Source organism: Silurus meridionalis, chromosome 7, assembly GCF_014805685.1.
Source record: "Silurus meridionalis isolate SWU-2019-XX chromosome 7, ASM1480568v1, whole genome shotgun sequence".
Lineage (NCBI taxonomy): Eukaryota > Metazoa > Chordata > Actinopteri > Siluriformes > Siluridae > Silurus > Silurus meridionalis.
In genome coordinates this window covers 7,406,591-7,426,454 of record NC_060890.1, presented here as the reverse complement: position 1 = coordinate 7,426,454, position 19,864 = coordinate 7,406,591, and the positions used below count along the sequence as shown (strand labels likewise).

Below are 19,864 nucleotides of genomic sequence, written 5' to 3'. Positions count from 1 at the left end.
CTTTATTCTTGGCATGAGATCTTTCTCACTTAATTCTGCCTAGCAAATCGATATTGTGAAATTTCTGGCAGACTTTTTGTAAAAGCAGAAATAGAAGTGGCAAAGGCGAGTGGTGACTTGCACCCTGATTGTTTTGTTGATACTTAGTTGATTTACCATTACCTCAGTTATTTTTTTAATTCCAGCCAGGCATAACTTTATGGCCACTGATCAGGCATAGCTTTTCTATTGGATTAAACTGCAAGAGCCAGGATTTGCTCCCCACGTGCATCAATAAACCTGGCCACCCATGACCCTGTCGCCAGTTCCTTTCTTAGACAACATTTAATAGATGCTGACCACTGCAGACTGGGAACATCCCACTAGAGCTGCAGTTTTGGAGATGCCCAGTCATCTAGCCATCACAGTTTAACCCTTGTCAAACTTGCTCAAATCCTTAAGCTTGCCCATTTTTCCTGCTTCTAACATATTAACATTGAGGGCAAAATGTTCAGTTGCTGCCAAATATATCCCACGTATTAACAAGAATGATGAATAAATAATCAGTGTTATTCACGTCACCGATTATAATGTTATAATGTCAAATGTTATGTCTGGTCGATGTACAGTATATACCAAAACCAAATTTCTGTGGGACTGAATATACTTAATAAAACTTAAGAAACTTAAAGAAATCTTTGAAAAGCATAACCTGGTACATAAGTGTGCAGACATCTTAAATTTAACACTGTTGGCTCTGTCCCTTTGAATAGGAGTCTAACGATTTCTTGCTTGCCACAACTTGCTGCCATTGGCATTCATCCGTCTTTGCAAAAATGTTGCCAACGTCAATAAGATTTAGACCTGAGCTTTTTTTTATCGTCTTGGATTTGTGTTATAGGTCATTATTACTGTATACAGGAATATGAAATCTTTCTTTGTCTTTAGCTGACTAAGAAAGGGCTCTATTCATTAATTCCTTAATCTTTAATCAAACCCTAGTCACAGCTGAAGACAAGCAGAACCCTAGCATGATGCTACCATCACCATGCTTTTCTTTTTCCAAAACGCATCTGACCAAATAATTGTTTTCACCAGCGTGTGCAGATTTGTGTATTTTCAGTAACTCATCTAAAAGCCTTATATAAGTTAAGTTTGAGGACACTAATGAAAGGTTGCTGGCACTAATGAACATGGCAGACACGCCAGAAGCACATAATTTCTAAACACAATGTGTCATAACGCTGAAAAAAAGTAGCCTATTCATACAGCAGCCAGACTGAGTGTGTGCATATAGTCCCAGGAATGAGACAGGCATATTATTGTTGCAATGGCTTTTGACAGGAAGGTAATGGCAAAGAAATAGCCTGATGCCATGTTGTGCAAGAAAGACACCGTGACACAAATTTATCGCACATAAATATCTGCATAGTCAAAAAAGTGCGCAATATGCATCTTTCTAAATGTTGCTCAACTATTTAGTATATGCTTTGTGTATTATCTGTATTTTATGTATTTAGTGTACAGTCAGTAAACATAATGTAAAGCATTTTTTATAATATTACATAATCGAGAGACTACAGTAGTGATGTAAGATGGCATAAATAAATAAATACATAAATAAATACATAAATAATTAAAATCCTGCCAGCTGTAAATGACTTTTTTAAATGGTCACGTTTTATGATTTTTTAAATGGTATCGCTATATAAAAAATGCCATCGAGATTCAGATAATGGAGTGTGAGAAATAATTGGCATGTAATGAAGCAAGAAGTGAAAGCAAGTGCAGATCAAGTTACATAAAGTGCAAAATACAAAATAATAAAAACCCACCTCAAAAAAAAAAACAAAACATAACCAGAATATTTTTGGAGGGGAATCATAACAAATGTAAAAGACAAACGTGAGCCAAAGAGTGCTGTACAAGGAGAGTCTTATATACATGTGCTAATCAAGGGTGACATGAAACATATGTGAGAGATTAGTTACAGTCATGTGACGTGACAGTCATGTGATGGTGCATTATCGAGACAAAAGTAATCAACATAATTTTTTACTTCCCTGATCATATTCTTTTTAATGCTAAGTAAAAAGAAATATACAGGAAAGGTTTGTTAATGTTCTGGATGCAGAGGCAGAGCCCCCACCTCTTGTGTCCATCTTTCTGAGGGTCTTTAATGATTGCAACCAGTCTGTAGTAACCACTGCAGTCTTCTTTCCAGCTGAAATTTGGGAAGGCATAATTGAAGCTGTAGATGCAAAAAAACAAGCTTATCAAAAGCTGCTCTTTAGATGGCTTTGTGTTGGTGGTGGTGGAAAAGAGAACACTGAATAAGTTCATAGTCATTCTGGACAATAAACAGCATCCCTTCCTTTATTGCTGTTTAATTATGGGAGCTCTTTTAGTAAGAGACTTATTTAGCTCGGCTTTAGAAACGAATGGCACAATAGGTTGTTTGTGTCATTCTCTTTTTTATCTCCACTGTCAAAAAGGAATGGAACAAAAGGTCATTTATTTCCAACAGTGATCAGTCTGTACAACTGTGGTGTTACTGGTATTTTGCACTGAGCCAGTCTTAAGATATTCATTCGAAATCCATAGTGGATCGCTCATTCCACTCTTCATTGCTTATATTTTGATTCTATTTTAAATGTAACATTTTGGTTTACTCTGAAATCTCTGTGTTGATTTAATATGTGGATTTTAGGAATAAATAGTCATCTGTTTATCTGATCTCTTTTTTTTTCTCCCCCAGATCTGTACAATATTGACACTGCAAAGTGTGCAATTGAATTTAATGCCCCCCCTTGTGTTTCTTGTCTTCCTTGTTTAGGCAATTTGTGGATTTACTTGATTTGAAGAACTACCAAGTTTGTGTAAAGGAGGCGTTCCTGTTGGATTATTTTGTTGCAGGATTTTGGTGGGCGAAGGAGATGGCTTTAACATGCCAGCAAATTTCATTTATTATGGCCCTCTTACAGCTGCTGCTTGACAACATCAAAGGTAAATATGTAGTAGGACAGAATATACACTTTGTGATCAAAATTTTATCAACCCCTGACAATCACAGCCATGTGTTCTTGCTGATTTAGTTCCTTTTTGGTAATATAATAACATTCTGCTGGGTTTTTTACTAGATTTTGGAGCCAGGCAGTTGGGAAATATTTTATATACCATAGGCGTTGTCAGGCATTGATATTGGGGCTGAGGAGGTCAAGGGGTTCAGTCACTTATCCCAAAGGTTTTTAGTACTGTTGAGGTCAGGGCTCTGGTATGGATTTTTTTTATTAAAATAATATAATAATGGTGCAGAAGGGGTGTTTAACTATTTGGCAAGACCCACATATGGGTGCAAAGAAAACATGTTCACATACTTTTGGCCACACCGTGTATATTAGTATAAACAAATAAATGTGATAGGAAATGCTTAGGGACACTGTAAACAGTTTGTAAACAAGTCGGAGATTCTGGAAATTAATGGCACCATAAAATGTTATATGCAGATGTTTGGCAGAAGCGTTAAATTTTCACCCACGTCTTTATTAGGAACACTAAAATCATACTGGGAAGGGTATTCCCATTTGCTCTTAAAACAGCCCTGATTCTACATAGCAAGGATTCCACAAGGTGTTGGGGGAAATCCTGTGAAATTCTGGTCCATGTTGAGACATCACATAGGCACACGTTCATGAAGCTATTCTTATGCTGTATCACATCCCAAAAGTGTTCCATTGGTTTATGCATTTTTTTTTTAACTGGAACTAATAGTTCGGACATTTTCCCAGCATGACAATGTCCCTGTGCATAGAGACAATAATTTTAAAAGAATAAAGTGGAATATCTCAAGTGTCCTCTACAGAGCTTTGACCCTACTCAACCATGCTGAACTCTACTTTGAGATGAATTAAAATACTGACTTGGCTGAACTGGCAAATTCCCAGAACTACAACTGAACTTATAACTGAAATCCTTCCAGGAAGAGTGGGATGAAAAAAGAAATTTGGAAGGCTCAAAAAAGCATGTATGGGTTTTATAGTGTGATGCCCAACAGCACCTCCTCTGGCCTAAATGCTATCAAAATCACTGACTTTACTATATTTTTGTTTCTCTCATCCGAGTGTAAGTTCAGGTTGGAGATCAAGTAGTGCTATATAGCCAGCAAAAATGAACAGTATGGGTTCTTAGTAGGTTGAAATCTATGCTGCTTGAAGCTGTTGCTTTAACCAATCGGACTGCAATATGGTCACTTCAAGGCCCCCAAGCTGGCGTCCAGTTAGCATTTTCATGTCTTTTGATTGGATGTTTAGAGAGCATGCTATTCAGACTCGCAACCCGCAACTGTAGCAAACAGTGCAGGCTCAAATATATTCATGAGGATTTTTTTACATTTAAAATGTTTTTCCATTCCACAATGTTGACAGAGGAGAAAAAAATGTATTTGGTATTAGATACACTTACAAGACTGACTGTTCAAGAAAAGCTTGAGGGAAAGGTCAGCCTAAACAAATCAAAACAGTTGTTAAGCTTTTTCCTGAACTATTTATACTTTTGCTTTCTTTCCCATTAAATTGGAGAAAAACACATTATCCCAGTAAAATCGTAATGTGCAGAAAGAAATGCAGAAAAATGCAGGAAATACCCTTTTTATGATGTTAATATTGATGCTTCTGCTAGAGCTGATGTACGCGATATATTTACAGTATAATCTTCAGACAAGCACTAACAAGCCCTGGATGTGTCATTTTCAGACAAGCAAATGCAATTTGCAGAGAATTTTAAGAAGTTCACCAGAATGCTGCTCGCAACTAGACAGCCGTCACCGTCGCCAAGCGCCACTGTTAATCCTCTGTTTGATGTGGATCAAATCAAATCCATTACGGATTACTTCAGGAGCAGGTTAATATTTCTCCCCTACTGATATCACATTATTATATATAACATTCACCTCAACATGCTGTAATTATCTTAAAATTATGAGCTAGTGGGATGAATAAAAACGAGATCATTCTTTTTCTGTTTCTCATTAATAACCACTGTGAGATATTCACTCCTTTGCCTACTAGCAATAAGCAAATTGGATTCCTTTTTATATCCTCCATAATTAATACTATGCATAATTCATAAAGCAATGGATTGTGAAGAGTGTAGGCTTCTGCAGTGCATAACAAGTTGCACCGATGTGGGAAAAAGATATATCAAAAAAGAGAAGTGAGAAACACAAGCAAAGCAATTATATTTGCACTGATTTAAATTCTTTAGCATTTTAAGCAAGCAAATTGTGAGCATTTGAAATCTGCAGGTCTTTGTGTAAAGCACTCATTAGTGGTGCAGTCTAATCAAATCATTTCTTTAGCCTCTTAATCCTTTCACTGTCACTCATAAAATAGCCAGCAGCAAGCTATAGATTGATTATAGATGCAGTGTAAGAGAACCGGCTTTCATTTAATAGTCCCATCAACCTTTCTTATATGATATACTGGAATTACACTCACCATCCACTTTTTCAGGAACACCTGTACACCTGTATGTTGATCTAGGCAATAATGGTGCTGCAGTACAATGCATAGAATTGCAATGCATAGAATTATGCATATACAGGCCAAGAGCTTCAGGAAATGTTCACCTCAAACATCAGAATAAAGACAAACCTTCATGGCTTTGATCCTGGTAAAGAAGGTCTGGTTTGATTATTTCAGACTGCTCATCTCCTGACAACATTCTGTACAAATTATATAAAAAGCATTAAATGAGTGACAGATGTGTCTGTGGAAAGATCGTATTGACAGAAACCAGCACAGGAAAATGGAGAGATTGGTACAAGCTCCCAAGAATAATACAGTAACTCAAATAATTATTATTTGCAACGATGTTGAGCAGAGAAGCATGTCATCCTATACAATATATCAAAGCACAGACTACAGAATACAGACTGTATTGGGGTTCCATGTCTTAGAAAAAAAGATTAAGAAAGTGCTGTTTGGTTGATTTTGTTTGCATGATAGACTCCGATTCTTATTTGTTGACCAGAGTGAAACTTCAACTCAAGTCAAAGTGTGTGGAGTAAAGTGCAAAGTTATTACAATATTATAATAAATACTGTAGATATAAACCTATTGGTTAGCAACATTTGGTTTACAGTGCTCAGAAGCAGTTCATGTAGTCTTCTGCTGTTGGAGCATTAAGGTTTAATATGTTGTGTGGTCTGAGATACATTTCTCACAACTGTTGCTCATTTGAGTGTCAGACTAGACCGCATATTCTCTTATTCTGTTTCTGGAATACTCAAAACTGGCCATCTGTTATCAGCAACCATATCACGGGCAAGAAGATCATATTTTTCCTTCATTCTCAACTTTAATTAAATGTATTAAATGTAAAAATGTAAATGTATTTAATTAAATGTAGCTCTTGACCTGTATCTACATGATTTTTTTTGCCATTTTGCTGCTGTCTCATGATTGGTTGGTTTACAGGTTTTCCTAATTCACCATCATTTCCTGCTATTATATTATAACCCTGTTATAAAAATATATACGTTCCATTATTTATTTAATGTTGAGCAATGTTCGAAGTTGTATGGCCAGACATAAATGAACAGTTATTAACAATTGCACAGTAACCTGAACCCAGCCATCTGGAGCTGTTAGACAGCAATTTGACCTTGGATATTTGTGGGCTGTCATGTAATTTGTTATGGTTTTGCTTACAAACTGATTCAGTTCAGTGTACATAACATACAAGTATAGCTAGATGAGAAAAAGTATGGTCTATGATTGTGGGGATCTTTGATACAGATATTTGTCTCACTTAATAAACCTACAGTCAATCAGTATAGCACTGGCAAGGTTGAATGAAGAATGAAGAATCAGGCATGTGAAATTGAGCCATTTCCAGGATCATGATGTTATTTCACTGTTGTTGCTGGTGGGGGCCTTTTTTAATTTTAGGGCTTTGGAGGAAAGGGATTTAAAGAGAATTGAATGGAGGAAATGGCATTGAAGGAAGGGGGAGGATGCTTTCTGCAGAATCTGGGAGGAAGTCAGCAGGCGTGCCAACACTGATTACTCTAGTTTTAAAAGCAACTCTTATTAGCTACTGTCAGCAGTTGCTGGCAAAGTTTCCTTTAAAGGTTGCCTGTGTATCTTGTTCTTGTGAATCTTACACATTGTGGCCTCAAATGGCGATGTTATAAATAGGTTACAGCTATGACAGGAGTAATCCACATTTTCAAGAAAGCATCTCTTTGTTGGCATTCTGTTACTTGCTGGTGGTTTGGCTAATAGCGGTTTTAGAGTGCTATTTGCTAGCTTGGCTACTTGGAAAAATCTGTGTTTTGTGATACACTGTAAAAAAGACAGTAAAAATCCAGTGAAGTTTAAACTGCGTTGGCAAAATGTAAACTAGCTTATTAAGTGTATATTGATTCAGTTAAACTATCAATCTGTCTGTCTGTTAGACTTTAAGCTAGTTATGTAACTAGCTAAGTAGTTTTAACCATAAAAAAACCTCTTCTGTTTGCTAACTGCAACTGGTTAATTAGATTGATAGCTTACTGGATTGTTAGCATTAACTACAAAGATCTACCTGACAGCTAGCATGTTTCTTATATTTGAAAAAAAAGATCCCAGAAAGCTCCATAAGATATATAAACCATGAACATATTTAATTGCAAGTTTTATTGCCTCATACCAATAACCTAGGCAACTTCAGTTTAATTCAATTTATATTTATTTGCATACTGCTTTTTACAATGGACATTGTTAAAAGTGCAATACAAATATTGAAGTACTCACTTCAAGTATGAACACCTGTACATTCATTCAAGTTATGTAGTCAGTCAGTCATATGGTAGGACAATACATTATACATGCAGATGCAGAGTCTGAGATAATGTTCACATCACAGATGGTTGTTGGTGCCAGACAAGCTGGTTTGGGGAATTTATGAAAAGAAAAATACCCAGGAGCAGTTCTCTGGTCCAGAAAAGTATATATATTTATATAGACCTAATATTGTGTTGGTCCCCTTTTTGCTGCCAAAACAGTCCTGACCCTTTAAACATTAACTTCTTCAGCAATTTGAGCTACAGTAGCTCGTCTGTACGGTAGCTCGTCCACACAAGTAAGCCTATGCTTCCCACGTGCATCTGTGAGCCTTGGCTGCCATAACCCTGTTGCTGGTTCACCACTGTTCATTCCTTGGACCACTTTTAATAGATACTGACCACAGCAGACCGGGAAACTCCCCAAAAGAGCTGTAGTTTTGGAGATGCTCTGACCCAGTCGTCTAGCCATCACAATTTGGCCCTTGTCAAACTCACTCAAATCCTTACGCTTGCCCATTTTTCCTGCTGCTAAGACATCAACTTTGAGAACAAAATGTTCACTTACTGCTTAGTATACTATCTCACCCACTAACAGGTAACATGATGAATAGATGATCAGTGTTATTTACTTCACGGGTCGTAATGTTATAAGATCATAATGTTGCAGGTGTACATGTGTTCCTAATATATTCCTTTTTTCCCTATTGTGCTTTATAATTGCAAGAATAAGTACACTGTGTTTTTTTGTTGTGATTGTGTATTTTCTCTACAAATATAAAGTCTTATATTTTATTGTTATTACAATACTATACAGTTTACGGTAAATTAAGTAATGTAAATTACTGTTATATTACTATAAAATATTGTTATAATAGCTTTTTGATCAATTCATAAACAGTGTTTTAAATACTCTAGTCAGGCATTTTGCCTTCTGCAAAGAGAAATCCTGCCACCTAGTTGTCATAAAAAGATCATGCCTGAAAGTCTTCCCTCAGGAACCCTAACCAAACACCTCCATGTCATTGTTGAAACAAATGGAAATCTGTTTGCATTCAGCATATTAACTGTGTGGTACAATTGCAGTCTTTTCCAGCATTACACACTCTACGAATTCCTCTTCAGTCAGTCGAGAGACGACATGCTGTTTGGAATGGAGGTGATTACAATCTTATCACATCTATACACATTGCATGTATGTAGGCTTCATGAGGTTCAGATAACGGATTTTAAATGATGCAGATTCAATTCCAGCATTCTGTAGTAGTCCCCCACACCCCCAGTGTCATTAATCTGCAATCAGGTAATCAAGAAAGATGTATAATCGTGTTTAGCCAGTGCGAGGATGTGTCCTGTGACAGGAACCCTAAAAAGAGTAAGAAGGAAGGGCAGTGACGTGTGTGGAGATCAGCCAGCTTTTCCTATCTTTGTTCTTATAGCGATAAACTGTCTCTTATCACGAACAATCAAGCACAAGGCTCGAGATTTCTCTACATAAATAATATTTGTTGTTTTTACTTCAACCCAGGTTCATTGTTTTTAGCACAACATTTTCAATGCATTTCGTCTTTTGTGCAAACAATGTCATTTCGAATAAAAGGAAATAAGAAGGGATTAATTGCCTACATTGACATTTTCAAGGATTTGAGCGAATCAAAGTGTAATTTAGCACAATCTTCTTTGTAATTGCTTTACTCTGAAATTTAATTGAAGCTGACTAGCATGTGTTTTTTATCCCATCCCATTTCAAGACACAGATATGGCAGATATGTGGTGACTCACCAGAAGCAGATATAACAGCTTGTTCAAATTCATTTATCATCATCTTAATTACCACGCAAACATTCACCAATCAGACCTTTTTTTTTTTTTTTTTCTTCTCCGTACGAAAGCTATTCGACCACTGGTTCCTTCTAAAATAAGACAACCCAGATGCAGCTGCAAATGAAGCACCAGTAAATTGTTCCATGTCTTGTCTTGGCATTCAGAAAAGCACGCCCGCTCCATTTTGCAGGTGGCGAAAGGCATTAATGAGAGCTGTCATCTCTCGCCGTTTGAAATTCAGCTCGGGCGGATCTGAGCCTGCCTCTCAGCTGATTTGCTCATCCATTATTAACATGTAATGATTATGTTCCCATACACACTTTCAAAATGTCAGACAGCAAAGAAAAAAGAGGGTATTGCTAATATTTTATCGTCCAAGTGCCATTAATATTCATGACATGTCTCACCGTCGCAGAACTCTAAAAGTGTAACGTCCCAAGAAAATGGGAAAACTCATTACATCAGAAGCTTAAGACAAGAAGCAAGATTTGTTTAGCGCCTGAATGGTGCTTTAAGCTGCTCCGAGCGAATAGCTATATTTGCTGCAGCGCATCGTGGGGATCAGTGAACAAATCTAGGTCAAGCGCTGTGCCACAGACATAATGGGTCCCGAATGTCATATAACACGAGCCGTTTTCTATTTGTTTTGATGAAGGGTTCAAAGCACTGTTTGAATATTAATGTCCTCATTTTCCACCCCTCCTTTGTCTCTCTATGTATATTGGAAACATTTTAGTGAACCAACATGTTTAACAAGTTACACAAAGGGAAGCAGAAAAAAGGGCTTCTTTCTTTTTTTTTTTGGAGCCATTAAAGTGACGTTAATTCGTTTATCAGGAGATGAAAAAGCATGAATCATGTGCAGAGGAGTAATGCACAGCAATTGAGTAATGAAGGACCATTGTTTTTACCCTCACCCTCCATTTGACATTGTAATTATCTCAAATATGTAAACCGCAGCGCCTTTGTTTTTCTTACAGAGCTGAGTTTGGGTTCTGCTCGCGGGGCTTTCCGCCAAGTGAACTGTAAAAGCATTCCAGCTAAATGACAAGAAAATGTAACTCGAGGCCCCTAATGCGCAGCCTAAATACCTCAGAGCATAAACGTTTATTAACACAAAAAAAAATCTCCTTTTTTTAAAGTAAACAAGGTAGACATGTGGATAAGATATGCACTGTTATTGACAATCATCGTTGGTGTGTGACGTTCCAGAGAAACATCGAAGTAGTCGATTCAGCTGACTTCATCGCTCCGCTGGGGGAGGGAACGTTAACCGACGACCTCCGTCACACAGCTCCTTCACCTGACGCGCCGCCTAATCAGGTAAAGACTCTTGCTCCAAACACGGATTACAAATTCGACAACAAAACTTTCTACATAGCAACACAAGAAAAAAGGGTTTTAAACCGTCTCCAGTTGTTGTGCATGTAGTGATTCAGTTTTTGGCCTTGTGATATGACCAGCAAGCGAGAAAATGTGTTTCACATGTGAATCATTTCGAAAAGGAAACATGAATCTAGTTCCAAGTATGAGTAACATTTTTCCTTTTTGCTCGCACCATGCAGCACTCCAGCTGGAATATGCAGGCCGTGCTCCATAGTGAGGGAGGAGAGGGACTGTAATTCGCAAACAATCTGCTCTCTGTCCACAGGCCAAAATTCCACTTGAATCGTCTTTATTTTGGGAAGAAGTGGTTTTATACTACATGATATATGTGTGGGTATATATATATATATATATATATATATATATATATATATATATATATATATATATATATATATATATTTATGCATATACTGTATATTTATTTATTTATTTATTTATTTATCTATTTAAATCTCTTGCGGACAAAAAGCCTCGACACTCAATACATTTCTATATTTCTATGAAAGTTCAATTGTTTCATTTTCTATAAAATCATGGCTGACACTTTAGAAAAGGCTGAAAAAACTGTTTTTATTTTTATTTTTATAATAATACCAAGAACATGTAATAACAAGGACACTTCAAATACTGTAAATGCAGTTCAAAGCAAGACCACATGTAGGTGCTCTGCCTCCTTTAACAGTTTTCTTAGAAGGTCCTTTCCCTGTGTGTCAATATTGCTTCTGCGTTAACGCCCCTTTTTAATAGTTATTTAGAATCATGTGTCATATCTCATCTGTAAACGGTTACTCCATTTACACGAAAACATCTTTTCCCCATTATTAACAATGCAGGTTCCCATCATAAATCGCAATACTTCGTTTTTTTTCTATTATGCAGAGTCCAAGAATGTAACAAGCTTTCCGGCTTACAGCAGCATTAGCGGAAACAGTTCACACCAGTAAACACATCTGGCATGTTTGTGTAATCCAGTGCATTTGAATGTTGGTTACACTGTTTATAGCTGTCTGGCAGGTCAGGATTTATGCTAAAATAAAATTTATTTAATATTCTCTCAGGATTCTGACACACTCCTGGAAAAAAACGTGGATGAGTCTGCTGAATGCGAACAGGGAGAGACACTGGAAAGCCTGGAGGGCTTCAGTGTGGAAGATGTGCAAGAAGTGCTCGGGGAAATGACCAGAGAAATGCTGGTAAAACTGCAGGTATAACACATGTTTCAGGTGTGAGAATGAATCAGCATTGTGTGTAAAAGTCAAAAGAATTTTGGTCTGCTTTCATCTAGTCGTATATAAATGTTTTCGCAGGCACAAATACACTGATAAAAGAATTACAATTTTCAGTAATACATTCTAATGATTCTAATGATAAATAACCAAGCCCACAAATTTCCATATAAGGCAATGCTTGCAACACTCAGAAGGACAAAATGATGACTAAATGGCAAAAGAGCACCTCGTAAAAGCAACAGCCAGTAAATCTTTCAGCGACCGCATCTAATGCCTTTATGTTTATGTCACCCACCATAAACACACACTAAGTCTTCCTCGCTATTAACTTAGACATTACTTATATCCTAATTGAATTGCTTGTCTCAAGTCATTGAAACGAATTGAGTTTCATTTTTAAAAAATGTGCCATAACACGTGGCAGTTATGCGAGCTGAAGACTATCAATCGACATTCCTGTGCAATCACTGGTCTCCAGTTTGATAAATGAGGTCCATTATCTGCATGGTTGTCCTTTCCCTTGTTTGCAAAGCATGCAAATAAAGGGAACCTTCATATATTAAGAAAAAAAAGTTAAACCAAATGAGGGAGAAGCTGCAGGGTTCCTGGATGGAACGATATTATTGAAAATATCAGGTCTGAGCTCATACTGTCCCACCGGCCTCCTCTACTCAAGTGATTGTGCCAAAAGATAAAAAAGAAAAAGAAAAGAAAAGATCTAATATAAAAAACTTGAGTTTCCACAGTTTAATATCGTTGGTATTCTGCACATAACACGGAACACATTAGACAGCTCCTGGCAGATATTCTGATTAATTTTACGCTAGACTTAAGGTGGAATCGAATTACTGGGTGTGCTGCAGTTGCAGAAAACAATCTGCCCTTGCAGATCGCTGTATTGTGTCCTCCCTGTCGTACATTCTCACAAGCTTAACAAACAGCGGCGCGATTTTCATTTCGACGGGACAAGCGATTCTGCATGCACTCGACTCGACTTCCATAAAGACGTCTCCGTTCCTGTAACGAGTCATTTCTTTCAGTGGACACCGTGTAAACCGAGAGGCTGTTTATATGCTTGGGTATGAATGAGCTGCTGTAATGTCCTATTTCCGTCAATTTTTTTTTGTTTACTTCGCTGTAACATCTGCTCGGGTTCAATTACATATTTCACTCCAAGCTATATTTAGCTTTGTGTAAAACAAAAAAAACACTCTCCCAGCATAAGGAGTCTGCCTTGACCATTCGTTGTGTGTTTTATTTTTTTCCTTCTTCTTCTCTTCTCTTCTCCTTTCCTTTGAGGCTTTTCTCTCAGGATCGGGTTAAGCTGTTGAGTATATGCTTAGCATCACAGCCTGCTCCAGCTAGTTTGAAACGTTTGATTTTGATGTGGATTATATCTGCCACTAGAACCGTTCTTCTTTCCCCCATTGAGTGAAGTTTAATAACATCCGTTTTTTTTTTCTCTCCCTCTCTCTCTGGGATATTTTAGTTGCGAAAGTTCCCAGGAGTGTCATAACTCATGTGGATCTCATCAAGCCTTATATGGTAGAAACTCTGAAAAAGGCAAATGCTAGAAATGCTGTGGGTGACTTCCCAACCATATTGTTACCATTACAGATGTGCGCTGGAGGCATTTAAAAGTCCTTGTGTACAATGAGGATTCAGGAACAGTAACTTCACCCTCGCTATTAAAACATCAAATTCTTAACTTCTGGGAGTTCAACTTATTCTTGTAGCACAGTTGTTTCTAAACAGGTTGTTTAGGCGAGTAGAAATATGCAGCTTGTCCCGTTTTACATGTCCCATTTTAGAATATCTGTGACAGTGTTATAGATGAGTTTTGTTTGTGTGCCTTTTATTTTTGTATTTCAGGAAGATTTCACAGAGAAGCTGCACATCCAGGAAAAGACCTACATGGCCAAGTTAGAGAGTCTCAAGAGACTGATGTCCAAATAACCCTGCGAAAAAAAGCCACAATCATCCAGCTCTTTTTGTTTATATGCAAAATATTATTACATGACACCATTAGTTATATATTAAAAACATAAAAAAATTAATATCTTTAATAATAAACAATGACAGTATGCTGTTGGAGGTAAATCATTTCCAAAAAGAGCTTTTATTATTTATTTATTTATGACACATCATATATATATATATATATATATATATATATATATATATATATATATATATATATATATATACATACAATAATACATACAATAATAATAATTTTATTATTAATATAATTATGTGTATATATTATTTTATTATTACTATAATTGTGTATATATTATTTTATTATTACTTTTTTTTTAAATCAATCTTTCATTATATATAAACTAGTAGAATGCCTAGGAGATAAATATCTACTCAGGAAATTTCACAAAAAAATGGTACTTAGTTTTTATTGTAATAATAAACATTTTATTTCAATAAAATCCTTTTTAAACTAATTTATAAACTATTGACAGTGCCGCAGTTATAGATAATTAATCAGCACCTTCGGACCATACAGATTTAAAAATTCAAAACAGCGTTGTGGTATAAAACAATCTGAGAGACTAAACTAATTTTGGTTTCTGGAATGACCAACTAATTGCTAAGCAGCAAAAGTATTGGGACACCTGACTTTCCCAGCCAGTCATATTGTTCCTACAAAGCTAGAGGGACAAAGTTGTTTAGGATCACTTTGTAGGTGGTCACATTTTCCCTTCACATGAATTAGGAGAGACAAACCTGTTCCAGAATGACAGTGCGGTTGTGCACAAGGCCAGCTTCATGAAGATATGCTTTACATCATTTGGAGGCTAAGATTGTGAGTGGCTTGCTATAAAGCTCTGATCTTAACCCAATTGAACACCTTTGGGATGAAAGTAAACACTGACTGCACCTCAGGCCTACATTAGTACCTGACTTTACTAACACTCATGTGGTTGAATGAATCCCACAAATCTCCACAAACACACTCCAAAATCTGGTAGAACATCCTCCCAGAAGAGTGAACAAACAAAAAAGATATATTTTTATACAAAAATTAAAAAAAAATAAACATCCAACATGGACTAAATGTGAAATGAGATGTTCAAAAAGCACATACAAATTTTTTTTGGTCAGGTGTCCACAGCCAATCTAACAAGAATTTGTTGGATTAATGCAAATTCAGTCATGTTGTTTACTAAGCAATGGAATGCATTGTTGCAGTGCTAAACATTCCTGTGGACTTACCCAATCATAAAGAGTGTAATCTTGATTTACTGAGAATGTGGGTTTTCCCCTTTGCTGTATTTGAGCTATGATTATTCTGAGCGTTTGATGTTGACAGCAGATTTGAAAAAAAGACATCGCTTTGCAGAAAGACGTTCGCTTAGGATTTATTAATGTAAACAGCGGTTATAATACCCGTTAACAGCTCGTGAGCAAAAGGAATATGTAATCGAGTGGTTTTGTGTGGAGCTTTTCCCACAAGTCATTAGCTGTGTGAAAGTAGCCCAGCGCTATGGCAACGCAGGGTAACTCATGGCCTAAATAGCTGAGTTGCCATATAAAGTGATGTATTATTAAAGCTGAATAGTGAGTTTTCCACTGCATTAAAAAAAAAAAGAAGAAGACATATCTATAAATATGCACTGCAGTTTGTATTAGAAACAGGAGAGCCATCTAATTTTGTCTTTCATAATTTATAGAGTGAATAAACTTGAACATGTGTGTTCAGTCAGCGCAGTATCAGATTACATTAATATTCGCCAATGCCTGCGTCGTGCTGCTTTTTCCTACTCGGTTGATTTATTTCTTCATTAGCCTGCGGCTCTTTGTGTTGACACAGTGGGGTAAACTGAGATACTTAGGCTGAATTCCTGACGAACATGTTCGTGCAGCCTGTTGTTTGGAACTGCTTTTTCTTCCCCCCCAACCACGCCCCCACCCCAGCATACTGACTGCTATAGTCATTTCCAAGCCAAAGAGCTCAGTGACCTTTTTGTCAGTTCATAGAGTAATTAAAAAAGATATAAAAAATCCCTCTGCTGGTCACACAAAGACACTGCAGATATATTTATCACTTAACACACTGTGCCGAGCCGCTCACCTGCCCCTCATGCTGATAATGGATTACCACAGGGAGGTTTGCCGTCATCGTCTTACAAGCAGCGAGTTTGAGGCTTAATGAAACAAGCCCGGCTCGTGTTCCTCAAGGGAGTCCCTCTCAGTCCAGTGCACAATCTCGGTCTTTAATTGCCCTCTCTTTTGTGGTGGTGTAAACATGTGCTTTATAGGACTTGTTTACATTTCACTCAGTCCAGTACAGTACAGTATTGCCTCTCTCTTTCTTTGTGCCACAAAACGTTTGCCCCGGAGCTATAAGTCGGAAAAAGAAAGCTTTGTTTATGTTTGTTGTAAAAAGACACAGTTAGCTGTCAAGAAAAAAAAAAAATTAAATAAAAGACAACATTCCTGTATATTAACTCGAGCATGCCAAAAATCGATTTATGGCATTTAATCAAAAACAGCACTTCCTGTCAAAAAAAGCAGCATAAATCAAAGAGATTTCTGTGAAAAAATAATTTCATAACCATCCCACTTAAAACAACGACGCTGCAAGACTTAATCTATCATGTAAAGCGTTTCAGTCGGTTACGCAATCGAACGGGGTGGAAAAGTAAAGGGAGGTCAAATTTGCTGACAACAGCACGTTGTTTATCTTCTATCGCATCGCCTTTGAAATTCAGACTGTTTCCTTGTTTCTGCACCAGTGCAGACCTCTCTCCTTCCCCCCCACTCCACTTCTAATCTTATTCTCGATATTATTAATTGCCATCGAATGCCTTTGTGAGCGCTTCCTCCTGCACGCGAGCGCGGGTCTGTGAAACCCAATCCGACGCTTTCCAAAGGCCTGAGCAATAAGACCTTGTTTAAATAACAAGTCAGGAAAGCAGTTTAAAAATGAAATGTACACGTTCCTCCTTTTAAACAAATGAGCAAGTTGTTTCTCAAAATATCTCTTTGATTTAAATTGGGAGTCACAGGCCCTATGTGGTTACAGAATGACTCCAGGCTTCTGGCACTCTCAAACACAACAAAGTCCCGAATACCGAATTGTGATAATTCCCCTTCCTGTTGATGAAAGCAGCCCTGGCGCTGGCGTTCTGCAAACAAATGCGCGAGAAAGCATAACAAAGTTTTTACAGCTCTTTTCATGATTGCCTGCTGTCGGCTTAAATTACTTTAACGGCGTTCCGCTAAATTATAACAAAGTATAACATTTAACACGCTTAAAGGATAAGTTGAGGATGGAAAGGGTTTGAAAATCCAACATTGGTCCTGGTCCCGGGTCCAGATGCTAGATTTTCCTTGAGTAGAGGAAAGTTAGGAGGGGAATCCAGAGTGCTTCACTGGTAGTCTCTCGCCTTTCCACACATTCCTAAATAACCATGTAATATAGCGCCTGTTTTCACTGGAGAGCCGCAGTTACTGTCCTGTTACAGACACAAAAATAATGTCTGAGGTGAAATTTGGCATTACTGAGCTCATAATGACAAAGTAGAATCGGTCGCAATCTGATGAAACCTTTTAAAGAGAACAACTTTGGTGTATTTTTTTTTTTTTGCCTCATTGGCCTTATATCCATGCAAATGCTACACGTTGATTTGTTTCCATGGTACTCGTGTCATTTTTAACCGTTGCTCCCTATATCATTTACATGAAAATACTTCCTCTTTAGAAACTTGACACTTGAACACTAACAGCATGCTTCCTGTGTGTTTCAGCGCAGAGCGCGACCTATAGTTCAGCCTCATTATCCTGTGGTTACACTTCAGATTCTTTTCGAGCCTTGTTCACTGCCATTACATAATACAAATTTTTCCCCATGTATGTATTACTAATTCTCCACCCTGTGCCTTTATTTCCTCATTTTTTACAGGCAGCCTTGTTTATTCTTTCTTTTTCCTTCCCAATTTCAATGGAAGGAATGCAGAGAAATGTGTTTGTACCTGTTAAAATTGCCACATCTCCTCCATTCTGACTGTCACTGTGAAAGTACAGCCATATGAATGACTCGATATAACTCACCCCGCTCGTAAGTAAACCGCAAAGGTTAGAGTTTGTCGAGGTCAGATACTTGCAGGCGGCACTCGATTACACTGATAAGATAAAATTCCCTTTTAAAAAGTTGCCTTTCAATAGATGTGTTACATTTATTCAAGATGAGAGTGTACACTGAACACTTTATGCTTCCTCTCCATAAACCAGAAGCCCATAAAAAAAGGTCATTACAGACAAAGCCAGACTGTAATTTACTGTCTCATGATTATTAAGAACATGGCACTTCTGAGTCACAGTACATAGTGTGATAAAATAATTACTCTTTACAGTATGTTTGTAAAAGATACGAAATCCACATTGCACTTTGGTCCTTATATATATATATATATATATATATATATATATATATATATATATATATATATATACACCATTATTATATATTCTCAACGGATAAAACTCTAGGAATAAATCTTTAATATATTTTACAGTAGTCAATGTGCAGTTTGTATAGCAGTACAGATTTACTGTCCACTAAAAATAACTCAACACACAGCCATTATTTTCTAAAATACCTGCCAACAAAAGTGAATACACCCTAAGTAAACATGTCAAACCGGTGTCCAAAGTGGTAATATTTTGTGTGAGCACTATTGTTATCCAGCACTGCCTTAATCCTCCTGGACATGGAATTCACCACACCTGCACAGGTTGTTGCTGAGATCCTCTTCAACTCCTTCATAATGGCATCATGGAGCTGCTGGATGTTAGACACACAAGACACTTCTTCACCTGCCGCTTGATGAGCCCCACAGTTGCTCAATATGCAGGTATACAGACATATTTTAACCCCTTTATTACCTTCACCTTCAGCAAGGCAGTTGTCAACCTGGCAGTGTGTTTGGGGTCATCATTATGTTGGAAATCTGTCGTATGTTTTCTGAAGGGACACATGAAGGCATCATGTATAATTTTTAAAGGGAGCCTGGTCACTGTAAACACACACACACATATATATACAGTATATTTCCAAGATTTAGCTATTATCATTTATTTATCATTACAAAGGTTTTGCCATATTAGATCATAATGCCTTGAAAATATCTGCTTCAAGTTATGAATTAATATATTGCAATATTGCAGGAACATGTAAATACATGTATCCATACTAATTATGAAATTGTTGTCCTTACACCAATAACAATGATAACAGGGTATCAAAAATCTGCAGTAATTTCGAAATTCATAATCAATCTTTAATCATCTCATAATCTAATCTTTAATTCACAAAGCAATTAAGTAAGGAATGTTGTATTATTCATTTCAGCCATTATATTCCTTTATTTTGCCTTTTGCCCTTATCGTATTTTGTCCCATATCACTTCCATGTTTGGTAATTTAAAACATTTTTTTTCAAGCAGAGCCAATGCCATCAGTGGTGAAAGATTTGTTGATGATTTCCCTAGATTTGTTAACTTTTATTGGACCGTGTTTTTTTTTTTTAAGAGGAGCCTGGCAATAACTGATCACTACTGTCCTCATCGACTAGTCACTGATTACCTCATCCCCACCG

General features: G+C 37.0%; 1 protein-coding gene across 1 annotated transcript in view; it reads left to right on the top strand.

The window, feature by feature from the left end:
* The window catches only part of cabcoco1 (ciliary associated calcium binding coiled-coil 1), a 46,639-nt gene extending 32,278 nt beyond the window's left edge, over positions 1–14,361 (top strand). Inside the window, exons 3-8 of the mRNA XM_046854421.1 lie at positions 2,816–2,985; positions 4,731–4,878; positions 8,891–8,963; positions 10,841–10,951; positions 12,076–12,222; positions 14,119–14,361. Coding sequence (XP_046710377.1) covers positions 2,816–2,985; positions 4,731–4,878; positions 8,891–8,963; positions 10,841–10,951; positions 12,076–12,222; positions 14,119–14,202 — 733 coding nt within the window. The 3' untranslated portion in view covers positions 14,203–14,361. The remainder of the gene's footprint in view (positions 1–2,815; positions 2,986–4,730; positions 4,879–8,890; positions 8,964–10,840; positions 10,952–12,075; positions 12,223–14,118) is intronic.
* The last annotated feature ends 5,503 nt before the right edge of the window (positions 14,362–19,864 follow it).